We start from the raw sequence: 18,631 nt of genomic DNA on the forward strand, positions 1-18,631 counted from the left end.
AGAGCATTATAGATAGGCAGTATGTACAGTATATAAATAGAGTACTATAAAAAATATAAAATAGTATAGCACCTATGAAAAAAACAGTTACAAAGTACAAAATAATACAAAATTGAAGATCACACAAAATTAGGGTAGAAATGACTATAGATGAGAAAATAGTTCAAATAGAAATGAAATAAAACATTCTAAAATAATTAAAACATTTAACAAGAACCAGTTTTAAAAAATGTGAAACCTAAATATGAGAGAGCACACAGAGATTTAAAAGATAATGAAGAAGTTAACAATAAAATCTAGAATCAATTTGAAAATCAAAGCCAATGAAGATAATGTAAAAATTGAAGAAATGTGCTCTCTTTCAGCGGTTTGTGAACAAGCTGTAATCGATGTGCACTATGATGACTCAGGCATATGAAGAGAGGATTAAAATCATCCCAACGAGAGGAAATGAAAGCATGAGAAACGCTCCTTGATAAAACTGAGCTGATCTTACAGTTTATTGAGCTGCAAAAAAAACAAGACTGAACCACAGTGTAAACCTGCTTATTGAAGCTGAGTTGGTTATCAAAAGTGACATGGATATCTACAGGTGCAGTTTATGCAATGTTTAGAAACAGAGAGCCTCAACGCTTTAAGCAGTGAGCACTGACTATGTCATAAATAAATTGGCTAAAATCTTGGATCAAACATAGAACCTCATTTTGGTACTGTATCCCAAACCACTGATACAACTAAATTTGAGGATTTGAATTGTCTTCTTATCACACACTTCAATATTGATGAATAATATTGAAGTCTGTGTCATTATCAGAGTTCCACAAACACATATTGTTGTATTAGAAAATGTTGTATATCCATAACTTTTCACCCGATACCACTATACTCTGTAATAATAGATATATTGTACAAGAATAATATTTTTTTCGATGTAGATTAAGAAGGAAATGTATGGTGAGTTAATTTATTAGATTATGAACAATTCTGCATAAAACAGAATTTCAACCATTCAAAATCAGATTTTGAGGCTTTTTCGAAAAAAATCTGTTTCTGAAAAAAAAAAAAAAAGGTCAGTACATCCTATACAGCTACGACTGACCCCACTATCAATTCAGGGGATCCTAATCTTACATTAGAATATTACAAGAAGTGTAATGATTTTTTTTTCGATAATTATTATCATAAACGTGTTTTGTATATTTTCAATAAAGTTAAAAAAGAAAACGAGATAATAATACCGATCAGAATTAAATATTAACCGGATTTCCAGTCGGTCGATCGTCGCGAACGCAACGGACCAATCAGAAACGCGCCGCACTTCCGCCCGTCGCTCCAGTCACAACAAAGAAACGTGGCGACGTCACCTGTTGACGTCGTGTGGATTTTGAGCGGAGAAATAATATATTTATAAACTGACGCAAGGGCGCTAAATCTAAAACAAACCGTGAATAAAAATGTGAAAATACATAAATACTCTTGGTGAAGCAGCTGCACGCATGAAAGGTTCGACAGCGTTTGACCCTCAACACAATAAACTCGCTACGTTTAGCGTCAGGCAGCGGTAGATGGATGGTGCAGGGGAAAACGGCTTGCTAACACCGCCGGTCGGGCTAGCTTCATTTGTAGCCACCTAGCTAACGTTAGCTCAAGGGTGGTCACTTACTTCTGACGCTACCCTGTAAATACTGTGTTGTGTTGCTATGTGGGGGTTTTGAGATGTAGTGTGATACTCTCACTTGTAAGTGCAACAGGGTTAAGGAGCAGACTAGTGGGCTAACGTGAGTTAGCTAGGTTAAGTAGCACCACGTAGCTAACGGGAGGTTGCGTCGTAACAACCAAGCTACGAATTGCAACAACTTATTTAGCTCCCGCTAGCCGGCTATGTTAGCATTCGTAGAAACGGCGTTGCTAACCTCGGGCCTCTGCGTTCTTTCCCTTTTCGGGTTGTTCATCTGACTGCGGGCGCCGAACGCTAACGTCGCAGGATTATGGCGCCGCGCATTCAGCTGGAGAAAGCGGCCTGGCGTTGGGTGGAATCGGTGAAACCAGAAGAAATTGGACAGCAGCACATCGAGCTAGCGTATCGCGTCAACCTCCCGGCCTGCAAGAGGGGAGCCTGCAGGTACGACACGATCATGTTTCCGAGCGACTGCTTGTGCCCAGCGTGTGAAGGTAACAGGGGCAAAAGTAACATTCATTTTTTTAAAAAAGCAACCAGGGGCTCAATGGCCAGCTCCGCAGAGGGATGCTAATGTGCATCAAGTGTGATCTGCTTCCTCACTTGTGGACAAGCTTTCACCGCTCGTAAGAGCTGCTCGGTGGACTGGTAGGATCGCGTTGATCCACTCCACTCTTCACTTCCACGCACCACAAACGAGCACTGATGTTCTATAGGCAGCAAACACAGCAAGGGGACAACAGATGAAATGTTGCCCAACTTTGCCCTTGCTCTGTGGCGTGCAAATGCCTGTAAATGTCTCATTCTGAAGTGTGTGTGTGTGTGTGTGTCTTTGTGTACAGAAAACCATTGCTTCATACATGGACGAGGCGTTACTCTTGTTCTCAGTGTTGCAGTTGGGTGACACCGGTAAAGTTGGTTATGGAACCGTAAGGTTGTACCGTGACTTCTTTTTTGCAGGAGGAACTGCAAAGGAAATCCCAACTGTCTTGTGGGTATTGGTGAGCAGGCATGGCTGGGGGAGATAGATGAAAATGCCTTCCATAACATCGACGACCCAAATTCAGAGCGTCGAGACAAGGTATTTATTTCATAACGTACTGCAAATTGTGCACATATCTTCCAGTGTGTTGCCGGAGGATGGCTGAAGACCCAGGGTGTTATACGACCAGACCTGCAGGGATATCTAATCCTGTCTCTTTCTCCGTCTCCTGACCCCTTCTAGAACACATTTGTCGGCCTGACCAACCTGGGCGCAACGTGTTACGTCAACACATTCCTGCAAGTGTGGTTCCACAACCTGGAGTTGCGTTGGACCCTCTATCAGTGCCATAATCCCCGGGCACAGGAACATAACCTTGAGTCTGGTACAACTGAAAACTGAATATTGAGGACGCATCTTTACGTTTGTTCATTCTCTGGTTTAAGTCAGCATGATTTTGTCAAGTCTTTTCCAAGTTCTTGTGCATACTGTACGGCTCAAGTAGTGCATGTACATTCAGCGAATATAACATTACCCAAATATACATTTATTACATTGTTTTGCACAAATTAAATCAGCTACTTAGCAGGTACTCATACTCCTACTTCACACAAGAACAGAGCCCTCCACCAATACAGACTAGATGACCTGCTAGAAATTACCCAAAGGCCTTTGTATCAAATAAAAAAAAACAACAACAATAAGTCTGTCTAGACAAATGAACAGGGATAATAATAATGGTCTTGTTGGATGTAATAACAGTAAACTTAACATCATCATCATCACAGTGTTGTTGATGTTTAATCAGTTTGCTTGCACAGGTGAACACCACATTTTGATATTGTCACTTAATCAGTTTCCGTTATTAATGTTTTTGATCTGACTGAAAGAAAGAGTGAGGCCACCATCACACTGTAAACCTCTTCTGATTACACTGTATGTTTTATGAAAGCGTTTCTTCCTCTCAGACAGACCTCTCTGTCTTTTTCAGATTACGAGCCTGAATCCATCTGTGAGCATCTGCAGTATCTGTTTGCACTGCTACAGAACAGCAACAGGAAGTACATAGATCCTTCTGGGCTGGTGAAAGCACTGGGCTTGGATACAGGACAGCAGCAGGTAATTAACCTCCGAAATGATCCAAAGTTGAACTGAGAAAGACATGTCTTGTGTCACAGTGTGAAAGTCATTGTTCCTCATTGTGAGAACAGTGTTCAGAATTTCCTTGCCTACATCCCATCAGAAGTTCCCAGAAGCTAAAATAATAGCTTGAAATTTGGCCAAATGTCAGAAAATCGAAATGTTGTTGATAACGTGTCGGTGAGGTGGTGGAGACTTGGTTTCTTTACTGACCTCTGAATTCAAACCTTTGACTTTCAGGATGCCCAGGAGTTTTCAAAGCTTTTCTTGTCTTTGTTGGAGGACACGCTCTCCAAGCAAAAGGACCCGAACCTGCAGAATATCATCCAGCGGCAATTCTGTGGACAGTTCTCCTACGTTACTGTGTAAGACCACCCAATACTCATCATATGATACAACACTGGACATTTCAACATGTCACTATTTATATTGAGTTTTGATTGAAAGCATTCGAATTGACTTGGCATTTGAAATTTGACACTATACAAAAAGCCCTTTTCTAGAGTGTCGTTGTGGAATCTTATGTCTTGGTGTGCTGTTTTCCAGCTGTAACCAGTGTGGAAGATCGTCTGCTCTGCCATCCCGATTCTACGAGCTGGAGCTCAACATCCAGGGCCACAAGAACCTTACCGAGTGCGTCACAGAGTTCCTGAAGGTAACTACCTCTTTGAAACTCTTTGTATCTGCTCAGTAAATTATTATTGGGAGTGTTTATATTGTGAAATATGTAGTGTGTCAACGACACAACTAAAGAGAAAATGTCAGCATAGGACACGAACATCATCAATCCACATGCACGTAGAACTTGTGTCTGTGAAAATAATGACGAGATAATCTGTGAAAATAGTCAATATGAACAGAACTTTGCCATCTCATGTTTCTTTGATGACAATTCTGCCATGTTTGCATTAGTAAGTAGACCCATTGTATTAAAACAAACACCCAATTTCTATCTAACAAGTGTGCATAAATACTTGTGAGACAAACTACACGAGGTGAGGTGGGACACTACTGTGAATGAACTCAACATGTCTGAGAGACGGTTGTGTACAATGCAGTTAAAGAAAATGCTTTTTTAGAAAAATCCAAAATGTGTCAATGAGTCCTGGAACCCTGGTGATGGGTGAGGAAGAGCAAAAAAATAAAAGTTGTTATAAATGTCTTCAACTCTGCTTCATATTTAACTATCTGCTCTCAAATCAATAATTTCTTTATCATATTTAACTATCTGCTCTCAAATCAATAATTTCTTTATCATAATCAGACTCTTACCTGCTGGACTTTAGAAGAAGGGAAAAAAACATTTCCATAACAACAAAGTTTCTTTCATAACTGGATACGCACAGAAAAAAGAGTCAAACCTCACCAGTGTTAAGAGTAGTCGACTCGTAGGAAATCATCAACTCAGTTCTGACTGAAAAAAACCTTTTAATTAGCCCAATAGATCATGCTATTTTGAATGTAAACAGAATAACATTAAACCAATTCATCTGTCCACTTGAAATTATAAATATATTTTTATATATATATATTATGTTAAATAACTGCTTTTTTTTAAATAATACATGTTTTGTTCCTAATGGTTCTCCCCTCTCCACCTTGCAGGAGGAGAAGCTGGATGGGGAGAACCGCTACTTCTGTGAGAGCTGTCAGAGTAAACAGAGCGCCACCCGGAGGATAAAGCTGCACAGCCTTCCTCCCACCCTCAACCTTCAGCTCATGCGCTTTGTCTTTGACAGGTCAGCCATCCCTCTGAAGTGCATACTGTTTCAAAGTGCTAAAACCAGTCTATTTTAAGGGCACTAATGCAAGCTGCTTTCTGTCGGCATGAGAACAAGAGGACCTTTAGTGAAATGTCCCTCTGTGTTCTGCAGACAAACGGGCCACAAGAAGAAGCTGAACACTTTCATCAGCTTCCCAGAGCAGCTGGACATGGGGCCGTTCCTCGAAGGAAAAGAAGGTATTAGTAGCATGAATCTCTGCAACACTCTTCCTTTGTTAGTCAGTGCACAATGGCGTGTGTCAGCTGTTAAGAAGAAACAGAGTACAGCACCTATGTTAATACAAAACAATAAAACAAAGTCATTTGAATAAAGGGGAGCTTGAGGGAAATTTGTCTTATGGGAAGTGGTCCGTTTCAGAACAGCGTACCTTCATATGGGCGATGGATTACTGTCACCTCTGCTTCACCACTCGCTTATTAATCTGATATTTGTTTGTCGATGACTCTGCCTGACGTCGATGTATGTGTGGACTGTCTCTCCAGACCAGAAGTGTGTCTATGAACTGAGTGCGGTGCTGATCCATCGGGGCATCAGTGCCTATTCGGGCCACTACATCGCCCACGTGAAGGACGCTCGCACTGGTGACTGGTACAAATTCAACGATGAGGAAATTGAGAAGATGGAAGGCAAGAAGCTGCAGCTTGGCATCGAAGAGGACATTGGTGAGTAGTAAATACACCTTCCACATTCCTGAAAGCCATGGGATACCTAATGTTTTATTGTTATTCTGTCATATTTTAATGTAGAATACTTTTCTTATTGTTATTGTTATATTGTTAGATCGCTGAAATTCTTATCTGCAGTAAAGAAGTTTCCTTGTCGTAAATGTGTCGTTGCCATGATGATGGTGCTTTGGTAAAATAAGGAACTTGAAGTTAAATATGTGATGTGAAAGTCACGTCTGTAAATGTGTACACTTTCTCTAAATTGTTGCTCGTCCCTCTTGGTCTTCTTGGTCCATAGCTGAGACAGTGAAGTCCCAGACACGAAAGCCAAAGTGCAGTAAAGGCTACCACTGCTCCAGAAACGCCTACATGCTGGTGTATAAGGTCCAGGAGGAGGAGGAGAGCTCGGACCCCTCCAGGACCAACGTCCAAGTGCCAGGTGAGCAGAACCTACCACAAGGGCTGCGCTATATGGCCATATTTCTTTTTCTTAACTGCAAGACTAAAACATATTTGAAACAACCCATATATGTGTCTTTGGGAGTTGGTGTAGTGTCAGTGTTACAGTTGATGCAAGAATAATAAAAGACCTGAACCACTTGCAAAGCTTCATTATGCATTAAAAAACACAAGTTATGTCTCATAGTGAAAGAGCACCATCATCCACTTAAATACTAATATTCTAAGTAGAATCACTGTGCGCAACCGTCCTGTTTGCAGATACAATCATTAGATCAGGGATCTTCAATGGGGGTCCGCGACCCCTAGGGGGTCCCCAAAAGGTACTGCAGGGCAGCAGCCAAATTACTGTCCAAAAATACATTGACAGTTTTTTATTTTAAAAAAAAATTATATATATATATATATATATATATATATATATATATGTATATATATATGTATATGTATATGTATGTCTAAAAATAAACTCAAAGTGAATCATAGCAACATAAAAGATCTCTAAAGGTACGTTCATACCGAACGCATCACGAATAACGGCGTGATTATAGATTACGTACAAAGTCAAAGAAGCGACTAGAAGCAAAAGTGTTTTGCACCATTGCTTCAGCAAAGCAGCTCTCACCCACCCAGCCCCCAACTGATTCCAACGTTGTAGGTGTGCTCACGTAGCCTAGCAGACTGAAGGAGAGGCAGAGTGCCCCGCTGTGTTCTTATTAACGTCACTAGTTAGTGGACGTTATCAACATGTATATTTGGCCCGCGGTGACCTGCAGTAGTTTAGCCGTGATGACTGACGCCGCGCTGCTGCACAAACAGCTGTTTTTATCAAACTTCGGTTCAGAACCCTGAACATGCTGTTTTTGTGAACACGCTGTTGTTATATTGACAACGTATGTGACGTTGACGAGTCCCAGCTCCAGAGCGCTGATCAGCTGTTTATTCAAAATGTGTCAATTCTGAACGTAACGTGTGTCCAAATTCAACACGGCACTTTCTTGGGCCCTAAACAACACATACGCCAAGTGTCAGGCTGATGAGATCAACGGTCCTCGATATATGACTGACAGACAGGATTAGTAAGAAGATGTCTCCAGCATTGGACAGTAGCCTCTCTGCTGCTCTTATATTTAAAATATATAAGTCAGAAAATTATCAAGAACACAAAAAACATGCATGATAGTGGAAAGGATCTAACTAGAACTAGTGAGCTATGTAATATTGGAAGGCAGCTGACTCACATGTATGTTTAAAATGAAAACATGGATCTGTCAATGTTTTAAGATTTAACAGCTTATTATTGTATGCTCAAAAACAGTATGTATGGCAATATAGGTCCTCCTACATGTTATTGTAGGTCCAGTATAATATACAACCCAGTTTTATACAAAACGGTAAGGGGTCCCTTCTCCATCTCGCCATCAGCAAAGGGGTTCTTGGCCTGAAAGACGTTGAGGACCCCTGCATTAGATAGTCAGAGGTTCTCTCCCAGGTTATGAGACTGTCGTGACTCAAGGCAGCTAATGCAACCAACCAATAACCAATCGATTTTCAAAATGTAGACATTTTATGCATCATGCAAAAGCAAATTTGAATCAATGAAATCAGTTCAGTTTATTACCTGTGTGTCGCCTTGTCTGATGGTGTGATTCTGCTCCGTCCTGCCAGCCTTCCTGCAGAGGTTGGTGGACCAAGACAACCATAAATTTGAGGAGTGGTGCAGTGAAATGGCCGACATGAGGAAACAGAGCGTGGATAAGGGCAAAGCCAAACACGAGGAGGTCAAGGAGCTCTACGAGCTGCTGCCCACAACAGACGGTCAGTGAAATCACAGTTCAGTAACAGGAACACAGAAGAGAGTTTTGAACTTGAGTTTTAAACTTTAAAAAAAGTGTAATTAAGGAACAATTGGGGATATTGATTAACTTGCACTACAGCTCCCCTGCCTCTAGTTATATTTCTAGTACTCCACAACACTACCAAACAGGATGACTTGATACCTGTATGTCCATGTCGTGTATTTGAATGATGTCAACAGTTTCCAGTCACAGAAAAAAAGAAACAAGTAGTTCTGTTAATTTCCCTACTGACTTGACTTAAAGAATCAAAATGTCTCTTGCTGTTTGATGCACTCCTCTCCTCAGGCGAGCCGTATGAGTTCATCCCCCTGGACTGGCTGAAGAAGTGGCTGGACGACTCCACTGCCACAAAAGAGGTCGACAACTCCCTCTTCCTGTGTTCACACGGCAAACTGCACCCGGACAAGGTGGGGGACTCCAAGAGGGTTTCAATGCAGGCGGCTGAGCTCCTCTACGAGCGCTATGGCGGAGGGCCGAGGCTGGACGGTGAGTGGCCTCTTCTCATTTCAACACTGTGGACCCTCCACCCAGTTCAATGAAGTCCAAGGGTTTTTTATTTAAAATGCGGGTATATCTCCATAGCCAGGGCGGGTTACTGCACTGAGAAGGCTTTTCACTATAAGTACATGAAAGATTTGTCTGATAAGTTTAACGGTGAGAGGAACAGTTAAACAAACTGAACTGGTGACTTCATCTTGATTATTAAATCCGTCACTGACATATCTTTAACACGGGTGGCTAACTGGAATACCATGAAAGCACAACGATGATTGGATTTGTTGTTGTTTGCATTTAAATGAGAAAGTTATACCCAAATATGTCTGGCTCTTTTTAATTCTACCTGGGTGAAAAGCCCCCTACATTTTTTAACATATCATATTTCATGTGTTTGTTCAGAATCCTCTCTGTGTAGCGAATGTGTCGGCCAGCGATGCCGAGTGCTGCGGCTGAAGAATCAGCTCAATGAAGACTACAAGGAAGTGTCCAACCTGGTCAAACGCACGCTGAGGTACGTACGCTGAGAGCACTTCGTCGATTAGTGTTAAGGTCAATGATATTTTAATGATTCCATCACACAGCAGAGAGAAAGTGTTATAATATTTGAGATGATAAACAATGGTGTGTGTGTGTGTGTGTGTGTGTGTGTGTGTGTGTGTGTGTGTGTGTGTGTGTGTGTGTGTGTGTGTGTGTGTGTGTGTGTGTGTGTGTGTGTGTGTGTGTGTGTGTGTGTGTGTGTGTGTGTGTGTGTGTGTGTGTGTGTGTGTGTGTGTGCGCGCGCGTCTCTGTCTCTCTCTCTCTCTCAGTGGTGAGGGATACTGGGTGGGCAAAGCATCTCTGCGTAGCTGGAGGCAGTTGGCATTGGAACAGCTGGAGGAGGATGAACATGGAACTAAATACAGCAACGGCCAGACCAACGGACTGGGACCACACATCAGCAGCAGAGGTAGGAGCGGTGGATTCTGTCATTCTGGCTTTGTGGGTTAAAATGCACAAGAAGCCCTAATTCTTTATACATCTAATGATTCAATACAATCAGGGAGGCAAACTCCTTCAAACTGCCTATAATTAAAATCAGTATATGGTGGAATATTGGCATTAGAATGTGCCAAAGGCACCAAATATTGAAAAATCTCCATAGAAAGCGGTTCAAAGTGTGTGAAGAAAACTCTGCACCATTACACCAGCAGCAGCAACCTGGACTGTTGACACGAGGCAGATAGGCTCCATGGATTCATGCAGCCTCAGTAGATCATCCACCTCTGGGCTGGACGTGCTCACCACAGTTGAAAAGAGTCGTATGAGTTACTGTACCCTTTCTGTCTGTTCCAACCAGTCCAACCAGCCCAATGGTCTGGTGTCCGGTGTTTAATAAATTTCTTTCCAGATTTATTATTTATTTATAATTATTATATAATTATTACGTTGGTTTAAAAAGTAACAGCGGAGCGGCAGTTAAAAAAAAAATGTAAATGATATTTTAGGCATTGTGGTTAAACTTTGCAATAAATCTGCGGATCACCTGTCTTCCGAACCATGGGTGGGGATCTGTACGGATCACTAGCAGGTATCTATACTTTGTACTGCTGCCACGTGATTGGCTGGTAATTACATGACGCAGCAGGTGTACAGGTGCTCAGATTGAGACACCGTGAATCGATCCGTTTGCTCGTCTCGTGTGAAACTAAAGGAACGGCTCCCGAGTGTTCACATTCTTGCTGCTTTGTTTGGTTGTAGACTTCGGCTCCGAGCTCTCGGAAGGGAACGAGGACGACATGAAGACTTTCAATGAGGACATTGTCTGCACTCACGGTACTCTCCCATTCGTCAGTGTCTGTAAACCAATTAACAGTGACAAAAATCGCGACTGTTACCATTTGATATTAAATATGAATGCATGGTTTAATCTTTGACATGCTGGCTTTTGAATGTGTGACGTGTGTTCCTCCTGTAGGAGGCCTGAGTATTCTGGAGACTGAAAGGAAGCTTGTATCCTCTGAAGTTTGGAACAAGCTGAGGGTGTACTTCTCCAAAGCCCCGGAGTTCAACCAAAACCAGGAGTCCTGTCATCAGTGTCTGGTGAGGAGACATTACACACATTTGAAGCAAACGTTTTTTTAAATAATTTTTGAGGAGAGGTGGCTTTAATAAACACAGAGAAAGAAGAAGAAACAGAGGTTGCTATGCTGAAAAGGTTTACCAACTGGCAAAAAACCTGACAAAACATTTTCAGTTACCTCAGCCGTATACGAGAGAAAATGGAGAGAGGGTTTCAGGAATTTTCTCCTTCCTCTCGTTCTCTTGAAGCAAAGACCGCTGATCATTCATGTGACTACGCCACTACGTCAAAACTATTGAACAACCATCTAGTGATGCATGAAACTGATTCTTCACTTGCATCGCACTTCTCACAGCAGTAATGTAAAGGTGTAATAATACACTTTCCTGCTGTAGGAGTCTCTAGTGTCGCTGATTCATAGCTCAGACTCAGATTTCACCTCTTTGATGTGTCGAATGACTGTGATGTGACTGCTCCATGTTGTCTCCACTAGCAGCCCATCTGCAGCTTCAGCCCGAGGCACCTGCCACACAGACACACACACACACACCAGCAGCTAGCCGAGAACCTCGACAACACACATTTCTCATGACCGACTGATTATCTCTGCAAAATAAAAAGAACGGCCTCCAAGCGCGACTTCGGATCCACAACAAACCCAAGTTGCTGCGCCTGCGTCTGGGGTCGGAATTTATTTGTGTAATCTACCGTGGTAATCAACTACGCTTTGAATGATAGTAAATTGTTAATAGTTAATAGTTTGAAACAGTAGAACTAACCGTCTGGAATTTCACCGTGGTTTACCGTGAAACTGGTAACCGTTCCATCCCTAGCTAGCCGCTACGTTGAACCCCCAAAAGAAACACTATACAACAGATGTTTAGGCTCCGAACAAAAACGAAAGTCATTGTGTTAGTTGTGGAACTGAAAGATGTTGTTGTTGTTGTTGTTGTTGTTGTGTGTCCAGACATTAGAGCAGGAGGAGAAGGACAACGAGGCGGTCAGTAAGATGATGGCCCTGGACCAGAAGAACCAGCTGCTCAACCTCTTCCACGAGAAGAATCGACCTACACTCAGCAAATGGCCTCAGGTAGTGTGTGTGTGTGTGTGTGTGTGTGTGTGTGTGTGTGTGTGTGTGTGTGTGTGTGTGTGTGTGTGTGTGTGTGTGTGTGTGTGTGTGTGTGTGTGTGTGTGTGTGTGTGTGTGTGTGTGTGTGTGTGTGTGTGTGTGTGTGTGTGTGTGTGTGTGTGTGTGTGTGAGAGAGTGTGTGTGTGTGATGACAGTGGTAGGTGGATGCAGTAACTGCTCTCTGACTCGTCTCCCCAGGGCTCAGATGTTCTGTACGTGGTCCCTCTGTTCTTTGTGGATGAATGGAGAAAGTTCATCAGGTACGTTAGTTTCAGCAGTGAAATGACAAAAATGATGACTCTGTGTTTGTTGTCACCTTGTGAAAATAACATTTCATCGTTCACACTCACGGATCTCAGATTTGTATCATTAGCACTACCACCGATTGTTTTTGTTGTCCCTGTCCCTCATCCTGTTGAGTGTGGCTCAGTGAAACGTCAGTACATCACCTGTGTGTTTCCCAGGAGGCCCACGAAATCCTCTCCCGTGTCTAACGTGGGCAACACTCTCCTGCTCTGCCCCCACGGAGGCTTCATGTTCACCTACGACTCTCTGATCGGTGGAGACGCACAACAGTGAGTTCTGCCTGTTCACACGTGCCCGGTGTAGTTCACTCGTACAGACACACAGTCAGTGTTGACTCACTTTGACAAACCCTTGGTGTGTCATGTCTCCCACAGCTGCACTCAGGACTCCACCTTGTGTTTTTAGATAAATGATGTCACCATCACAGTTAAACTTAAAAAATTTTTTTTTAAAAATGAACAACAGTTAAACGACCCCGTGAAAACGAACGCTGAACCCTGAACCCAAGGGAGGCAGACGTGTTCATACACTTTGGTTCGCTCTCGCACAGATTTGAACATTAAGGCTAAATAATTTAGTCGAATCTGAATGAAAAGGGATTTTAATTTACCTGGACAGGTTCCATAAATAAAATGCTGTGAGGCGTGACTCGCTGCACTCTGCTGTGGTCTCATGTTGTGCTGTTTGTCCTGCACAGTATAGCTCTGCTCTGGCCCAACGAATGGGAAGTGATCAGCAGACTCTTCATCGTGGACCAGGCCATCTCCATCCACTGCTTTACACAAACCACACCGGGCGGGCCAAGTCCTCGGTTCACCACCCAGCCTGGTGAGACCGCGCAGTTGTCCAACGTGCTTACAGTTTTTATTGCAATGATTTTTTTTCATTTTCATCTTTCAACCGTAATCTATTTTTTTAAATATCTAACACTTGCTGCTTGTATGCGTAGATGTTTTCTTCCTTTGTTGAGATTAGCAGCTGTCTTTTGGATACAGAGCTTTTATAAAAGATTCCAATTTTATCAAAATCTCCACTGAAAATTGCTAAAACAAAATCTTATACTTGAGTTTTCTTTTTGGCAGTTGGCAAACAAAACATTTGCGCATCACCGCCACCAACTGGTGTGGCGTGTGGATCAACATCACTATCATTCACTAGATAAAAACAAACAAACAAACTCATATCTTCTCAGTTACATTAGTTTGTCTAAGATAGTGAAACTCATTTAAGTTCTTTTGTAGAATGAAAATGATCGAGCAGCTACCTCCTTATTTTGGTGCGGAGGTCACGTGTTTCCGGTCCAGCGTGGAGCTCCACAGCTGCAGTGGTCTGCAGCCAGACCCTTCTCCGACTAACGGGTTGTGTCGCAGTGATGTCGCTTCTCAACATGCCGTTTTCATGTGATGTTTATGTGGGTGTGTGTTCAGATCTGTGTTGGGAGTGCAGAGAGAGCTTCCTGTTCCAGCAGCAGAGGGACCTCCGAGAGTACACCCAGGCAACCATCTACATCCGCAAAGTCATCGAAGACAAGAGGGTACGACAACACGGACCCTTTAGGTTCATCCAACAGTGAGAGCTGTGTTTTGTCAAGAGCTGTGATGTCTGAAGATCAGATGTTTGCTTGCTGATGTTGTCCTCTGCATAGATGATAAAGGAGGCCGCTCCGGAGATGACTGCCAGCAGCTCCGAGGCAGAGGAGGAGAAAGAGGAGCATCCAAAAGTAGATGGAGAGAGAGACCCAGACTTCAGCCAGGTCAGTTCACCGTGCTGGAGAAGCTACACTAACTGTACCTACGTCTGAGGAAAGAAAATCAAACTAGACACTCTGCAATGTACAGGATTCAGGGGTTGTGTCTGTGATTGATCTAAAATATCACATGACCGGTTCTGTTTAATTCTCTTTGTTCACATTAGTTTACACAGAGAAGAATGACTTAATGCAACAAAGCTCAACTTCTGTTCCTCTGGAAGCAAACAGCTCTTGTACAGAAAACAAAGGAAGATCTTGCAGATCCAGACTTCCCGGATGATTCATTGTCAGAAACCACCTGGTGTCAGGTTGAGTAAAAGTAGCAGCCGATCAAATGACCGTGACGTTCAGTAATAATTGACTTCATCTAAAACTTGATATCTTATGGTGTTGGCACAGATGAGGAACAGCGGCATCAACTATCATCCGTCCAAGTAGCGTCTCATCACAAAACTCATGTTTCAGTCACAGGATGGCGCGAAGCGGCTAAAGCTGTGTGACGATGGTGCAGTATCGGCACCCGCTGTTCCTGTGACCAACATGTCCAACATGACCAAACTCGGTGGAATCAGGAGAAGCACCCGGCACAGGAAACTCCGAGGAGAGAAGGCTCTCATCGTTTCAGCCAACCAGACGCTCAAAGAGCTGAAAATACAGGTGAGAGGGTCGAATTATGCATGTAGTCTGTGTCCATCTGTGTACACACCACTAACGTGACTGTGCTCCTGTAGATCATGCACGCCTTCTCTGTTGCGCCGTTCGACCAGAACCTCTCCATCGATGGCAAAAGTCTAACGGACGACTCCGCCACGTTGGGCAGCCTGGGCATCATTCCAGAGTGCATCATCTGTCTGAAGGTGCAGCCTCCTGTGATTCCTGCTCTTCACCACCTCTCCAGAAATTATGTCAAATCCAACAAAAATTCACTCCATTGTTTCCTTACAGGCTGACGAGCCAATAGCGGATTATGCTGCGATGGATGACGTCTATCAGGGTAAGAGGCGTCGACTCCACCTGTAGCTGCTATTTTGTCTTCATTTAAGAAAAAACTAAACATAAAATGATGAATATGTTCTTATGCGGACTCATTTCCTTGCTTCACAGTGAGGATGCCTGAAGAAGGATTTAAAGGTGAGCAATTTTTTTCTTCATTTAGGAAGTTAAAGACCCCCTCCAGTCACATTTTAAAGTATATTGAAATAATCTGCTATGCCTAATATTTTGTTTAACATTGTTTACCCAGAAAAGAGTTTTTTAAAATCCTCTGAAATGGGGCTGGAAGCCATCCACTCTCTCTCCCTGATTGAGGAATTCTGAGAATATGAATATTCACAATATGCAAATAACACAGGCCGCGCCCACCACAGCTGCTCGCGCTAGGTTGACCGGTGGATGGCTAGAGGCAACATCGGCGAGATTCAGCCAAACTTTCATGAACTGCTAATGCTAACTGTCTGCTGACACACCTGTCGTCCTCTAGTGATGCGCTGCCTCTGCTGCACCAGAAGTTTCCGGTTTCTTTGCCTCACATCTGCATATTCGGCAGCTATTGGTTTTCTGTATTTGTGTCGTACCAAATCTAGCTCGAACAGGATTCATTTGAATTTCAAATTGCAGAGAAGTGACACAGAAATCTCCTCCTCCAGGAGAGGAATATGAAAACACCTCTATGGTGACGTGCTCAGAAACAAGTCCCTATAGTCGATGTAAGACATTTTAGAGGACAGAAACTTTTTGAGTGGAGGGGGTCTTTGCTACACTGTTTACACTGATGCATTCAAGTTGAGGGGGACAACCCTGATTATTGGATTGAATAAACTTCATTATTATTTTTTGAAAACCAGATGATTTATATCTCTTTATTTTGAAAATCATAATGTATTTGTTGTAGCGTTGGTTCTGACTGCGTCTGATTCTTTGTGTCCCTCTGCAGGCACGGGGCTTCTCGGACACTGAGGACCGCCGTGCTGCGGCTCTGCTGGAGTTCGACAGACGACAGAGAAACTATCAGAGAAAAAAGCTTGAATTTGTCAAGTGTCCATATATAAATAAGTGCTTTGATTTGTTTTGTTTTTTACATTTTGAGTAGGCTTCCTTTAATAAAACTGTGACTATGTTGCAAAGCCGCTGTTCTTCTCTACATAAGGTTAGCTGGCCTTTGATATTTAAAATTCCCAGTCATTCTGAAGGACTCTGTCGAGCTTCCGCCTGACTAATAGAATTATGTCGAGGAAGCTGAGTGGATCTGTTGTATTCTGAGGCTCGTCTTCAGTTAATTTCTACTGTTACTTATGACAATGAGTTTTGTTTTTGACTATTTTAAATTATGGCAGAGGTAAAAAATTAAAGACAATGTCTCTTTCCATTGTGTGAAAGCTTGTGTTCTCGCTGCACAGTTTTTCAGGTTTGTCAAAAGAATGCACGAGTAACTGTTAAGTATTACAAATATAACTGCTCTTTAATGTTAGAACATTTATTACCTCTACAGGAAAATCTATATCCATAATACTCCATGTGGCATTTAGAGACACATAGCTACTCTGTGCGTGTAGAGGCCGACGCCTGCGGGCGTCTCAGCAGTGCAAACCTTGTGAGTCGGAGGTGAGAGTTGAAATGCAAGCAGTGTAATGTCTTCTTATTTTCACAGTTATTTCTTATGGACAATAAAGTTATTTTCAAAACACGCTGTCCTAACATACTTGCAATAAATAGATTCAACAGTTGGATTGTGGTATTGGTGGCACAGTGTTTATAAGAGTAACTCAGACCGCACCTTGTGCGACAGCAAATGAAAAGATGTTTTAGTTTTGATAGTCAAACTAAAATCGCCTTTTAATTCTGTTCAAATAGCTGTTTTCTAACAAGCCCTTTAGTTACCTCGCACCATCTGGTGTGTACAGTATCTACAGATTGATCAATTATGATTCATTTTTCTGAAATATTTTTTAAATAAACTTCAACAAACTATCTGTAGGACATTCTACACTGTGAACGTTAGAGGAAGCATGACGGAGTCCCTGAGCATGAGGTGTTCTTTTTTAGATAATCATTTGGATCCTCAAGTGGGAAGATAAAGTCATGATCATTTACTGTGCTACTGTGAAAATGTCAAAACAATGTTATCAGTATCCTATCATGAACATTTGGTTTGGTCTTTTGTTATTCTACAACCTATACACAGGTTGTATGGCTACATTATTTATGCAAACTGCTGTGGTACTATACTAAACTACACTTCAGTCCTTTTCTGTCGGTGCAGTTAATGAGAATTCAATGGACAATTCAATTGATGTTGGTATATTTTCTTGGAGGAGTTGTTATCAACAATAAATACATCAGTAATGGTAGAAGCTGCAGCTCTTCCCCGAGGTAGATTCATTTGTTCTTTGCTCTGTGGAGAAATGAACTGGCAGTAAATGTGGCAGATTTGATCCCGGTAATAACGTTGAAAGACATTTCTTTTTAAATATTTGCAAAAAATATATATATCCAGAAAAAAGATCAGAGAAATGTAGATTCTTGAAGCTTCTGTGAACTGGTAGAAGAAACTCTCATTAGTATTATCATTTGTATTCTGGTTTACCAGCGTTCAGAGTAACATAAGCAAAAGTTTTTTTCCCCCAGTTTCGGGATTAAGACATTTTCCCAATCATTTGGATAAAGATATTATATTTTTGTATACAATGAATTTTAAATTGTTGTACTTTTTTTCAAATGAAGAACTACTTAGATAAGACACAAATTCGTATGGACCCGTAATAGCTCAGGCTGTAAAGTTACAATCTGTATTTTTTACAGACCTTTTCTAATTAATTATTATACGTTTCACCGTGAACCAGAGCCGTCTAATGAGAGTCGCGACAACGGAAGTCCAAAATGCGGACTTCAGACAGTTCCCGGAAGTTCTTGACGAATCCATTATTCAGACCGATTTTTGGTAATTAGTAGTCAATAAATGTATCGATTTACAATATAAGAGATGCCTATGTAGTTACTCAATGTAGTTAGTCAATACGATTTCTTAAATCATAAATACATCATAAATAATCATAAATCATAATCAACTAAAATACCTTTAAAGCGCGTGTTGATTTGATTCAGATGATCATATACAATCGGATTATTTAAACGTCTTACCTTTCATAAGTGCAACACAGACGGTACATTGATCCACTTTGCTGCTACCCTAATGAGCTGCTGCTCACTTCCGGGAACTATTGAGAGGCTCCGTGATCCGCCATTGCTGGGAAGAAAAAAAAAAGGTCCATCGGAATATCCGGAATTGCCGCGACTCTCATTAGACGGCTCTCTGTGAACCACTGA

General features: G+C 42.0%; 1 protein-coding gene and 1 long non-coding RNA gene across 4 annotated transcripts; one reads left to right on the top strand and one right to left on the bottom strand.

Moving 5' to 3' along the window:
• Positions 1 to 1,356: 1,356 nt before the first annotated feature.
• On the top strand, positions 1,357 to 16,991 carry usp48 (ubiquitin specific peptidase 48). Of its 3 annotated transcripts, XM_035631022.2 has the most exons (29): positions 1,357 to 1,503; positions 1,985 to 2,122; positions 2,639 to 2,759; positions 2,904 to 3,045; positions 3,652 to 3,779; positions 4,041 to 4,165; positions 4,347 to 4,455; positions 5,406 to 5,539; positions 5,675 to 5,760; positions 6,067 to 6,246; positions 6,548 to 6,688; positions 8,377 to 8,526; positions 8,853 to 9,053; positions 9,465 to 9,576; positions 9,872 to 10,011; positions 10,803 to 10,877; positions 11,020 to 11,144; positions 12,092 to 12,214; positions 12,451 to 12,512; positions 12,717 to 12,827; positions 13,256 to 13,386; positions 13,986 to 14,092; positions 14,204 to 14,311; positions 14,530 to 14,616; positions 14,774 to 14,965; positions 15,040 to 15,165; positions 15,254 to 15,302; positions 15,413 to 15,439; positions 16,242 to 16,991. In XM_035631022.2, exons 2-29 carry the CDS (start codon positions 1,989 to 1,991, stop codon positions 16,262 to 16,264), a joined length of 3,249 nt encoding a protein of 1,082 aa, XP_035486915.1. In that variant the 5' UTR covers positions 1,357 to 1,503; positions 1,985 to 1,988; the 3' UTR covers positions 16,265 to 16,991. The 3 variants fall into 3 exon arrangements, 2 of the variants coding, with proteins under 2 accessions (XP_035486915.1, XP_035486916.1); XM_035631023.2 differs by lacking the exons at positions 1,357 to 1,503; positions 14,530 to 14,616 and having other exon boundaries at positions 1,519 to 2,122; XR_004793437.2 differs by lacking the exons at positions 1,357 to 1,503; positions 14,530 to 14,616; positions 14,774 to 14,965; ... (2 more) ...; positions 15,413 to 15,439; positions 16,242 to 16,991 and having other exon boundaries at positions 1,517 to 2,122; positions 13,261 to 13,386; positions 14,204 to 14,239.
• A 598-nt stretch (positions 16,992 to 17,589) lies between these two features.
• On the bottom strand, positions 17,590 to 18,507 carry LOC118309197. The gene is made up of 2 exons (XR_004793438.2): positions 18,446 to 18,507; positions 17,590 to 17,699 (listed from the first exon to the last, which is right to left on the bottom strand). It is a non-coding gene; the product is annotated as an uncharacterized LOC118309197 (long non-coding RNA).
• Positions 18,508 to 18,631: the final 124 nt, after the last annotated feature.

Source organism: Scophthalmus maximus, chromosome 6 (assembly GCF_022379125.1).
Source record: "Scophthalmus maximus strain ysfricsl-2021 chromosome 6, ASM2237912v1, whole genome shotgun sequence".
NCBI classification, from domain to species: Eukaryota; Metazoa; Chordata; class Actinopteri; order Pleuronectiformes; family Scophthalmidae; genus Scophthalmus; species Scophthalmus maximus.

Coding starts and splice junctions, on each gene's coding strand:
- usp48 (XM_035631022.2), top strand. CDS start 1,989: ATGGCGCCGCGCATTCAGCTGGAGAAAGCGGCCTGGCGTTGGGTGGAA. Junction 6,689..8,376: donor GACCAACGTCCAAGTGCCAG/GTGAGCAGAACC, acceptor CCGTCCTGCCAG/CCTTCCTGCAGAGGTTGGTG. Junction 12,828..13,255: donor ATCGGTGGAGACGCACAACA/GTGAGTTCTGCC, acceptor TGTCCTGCACAG/TATAGCTCTGCTCTGGCCCA.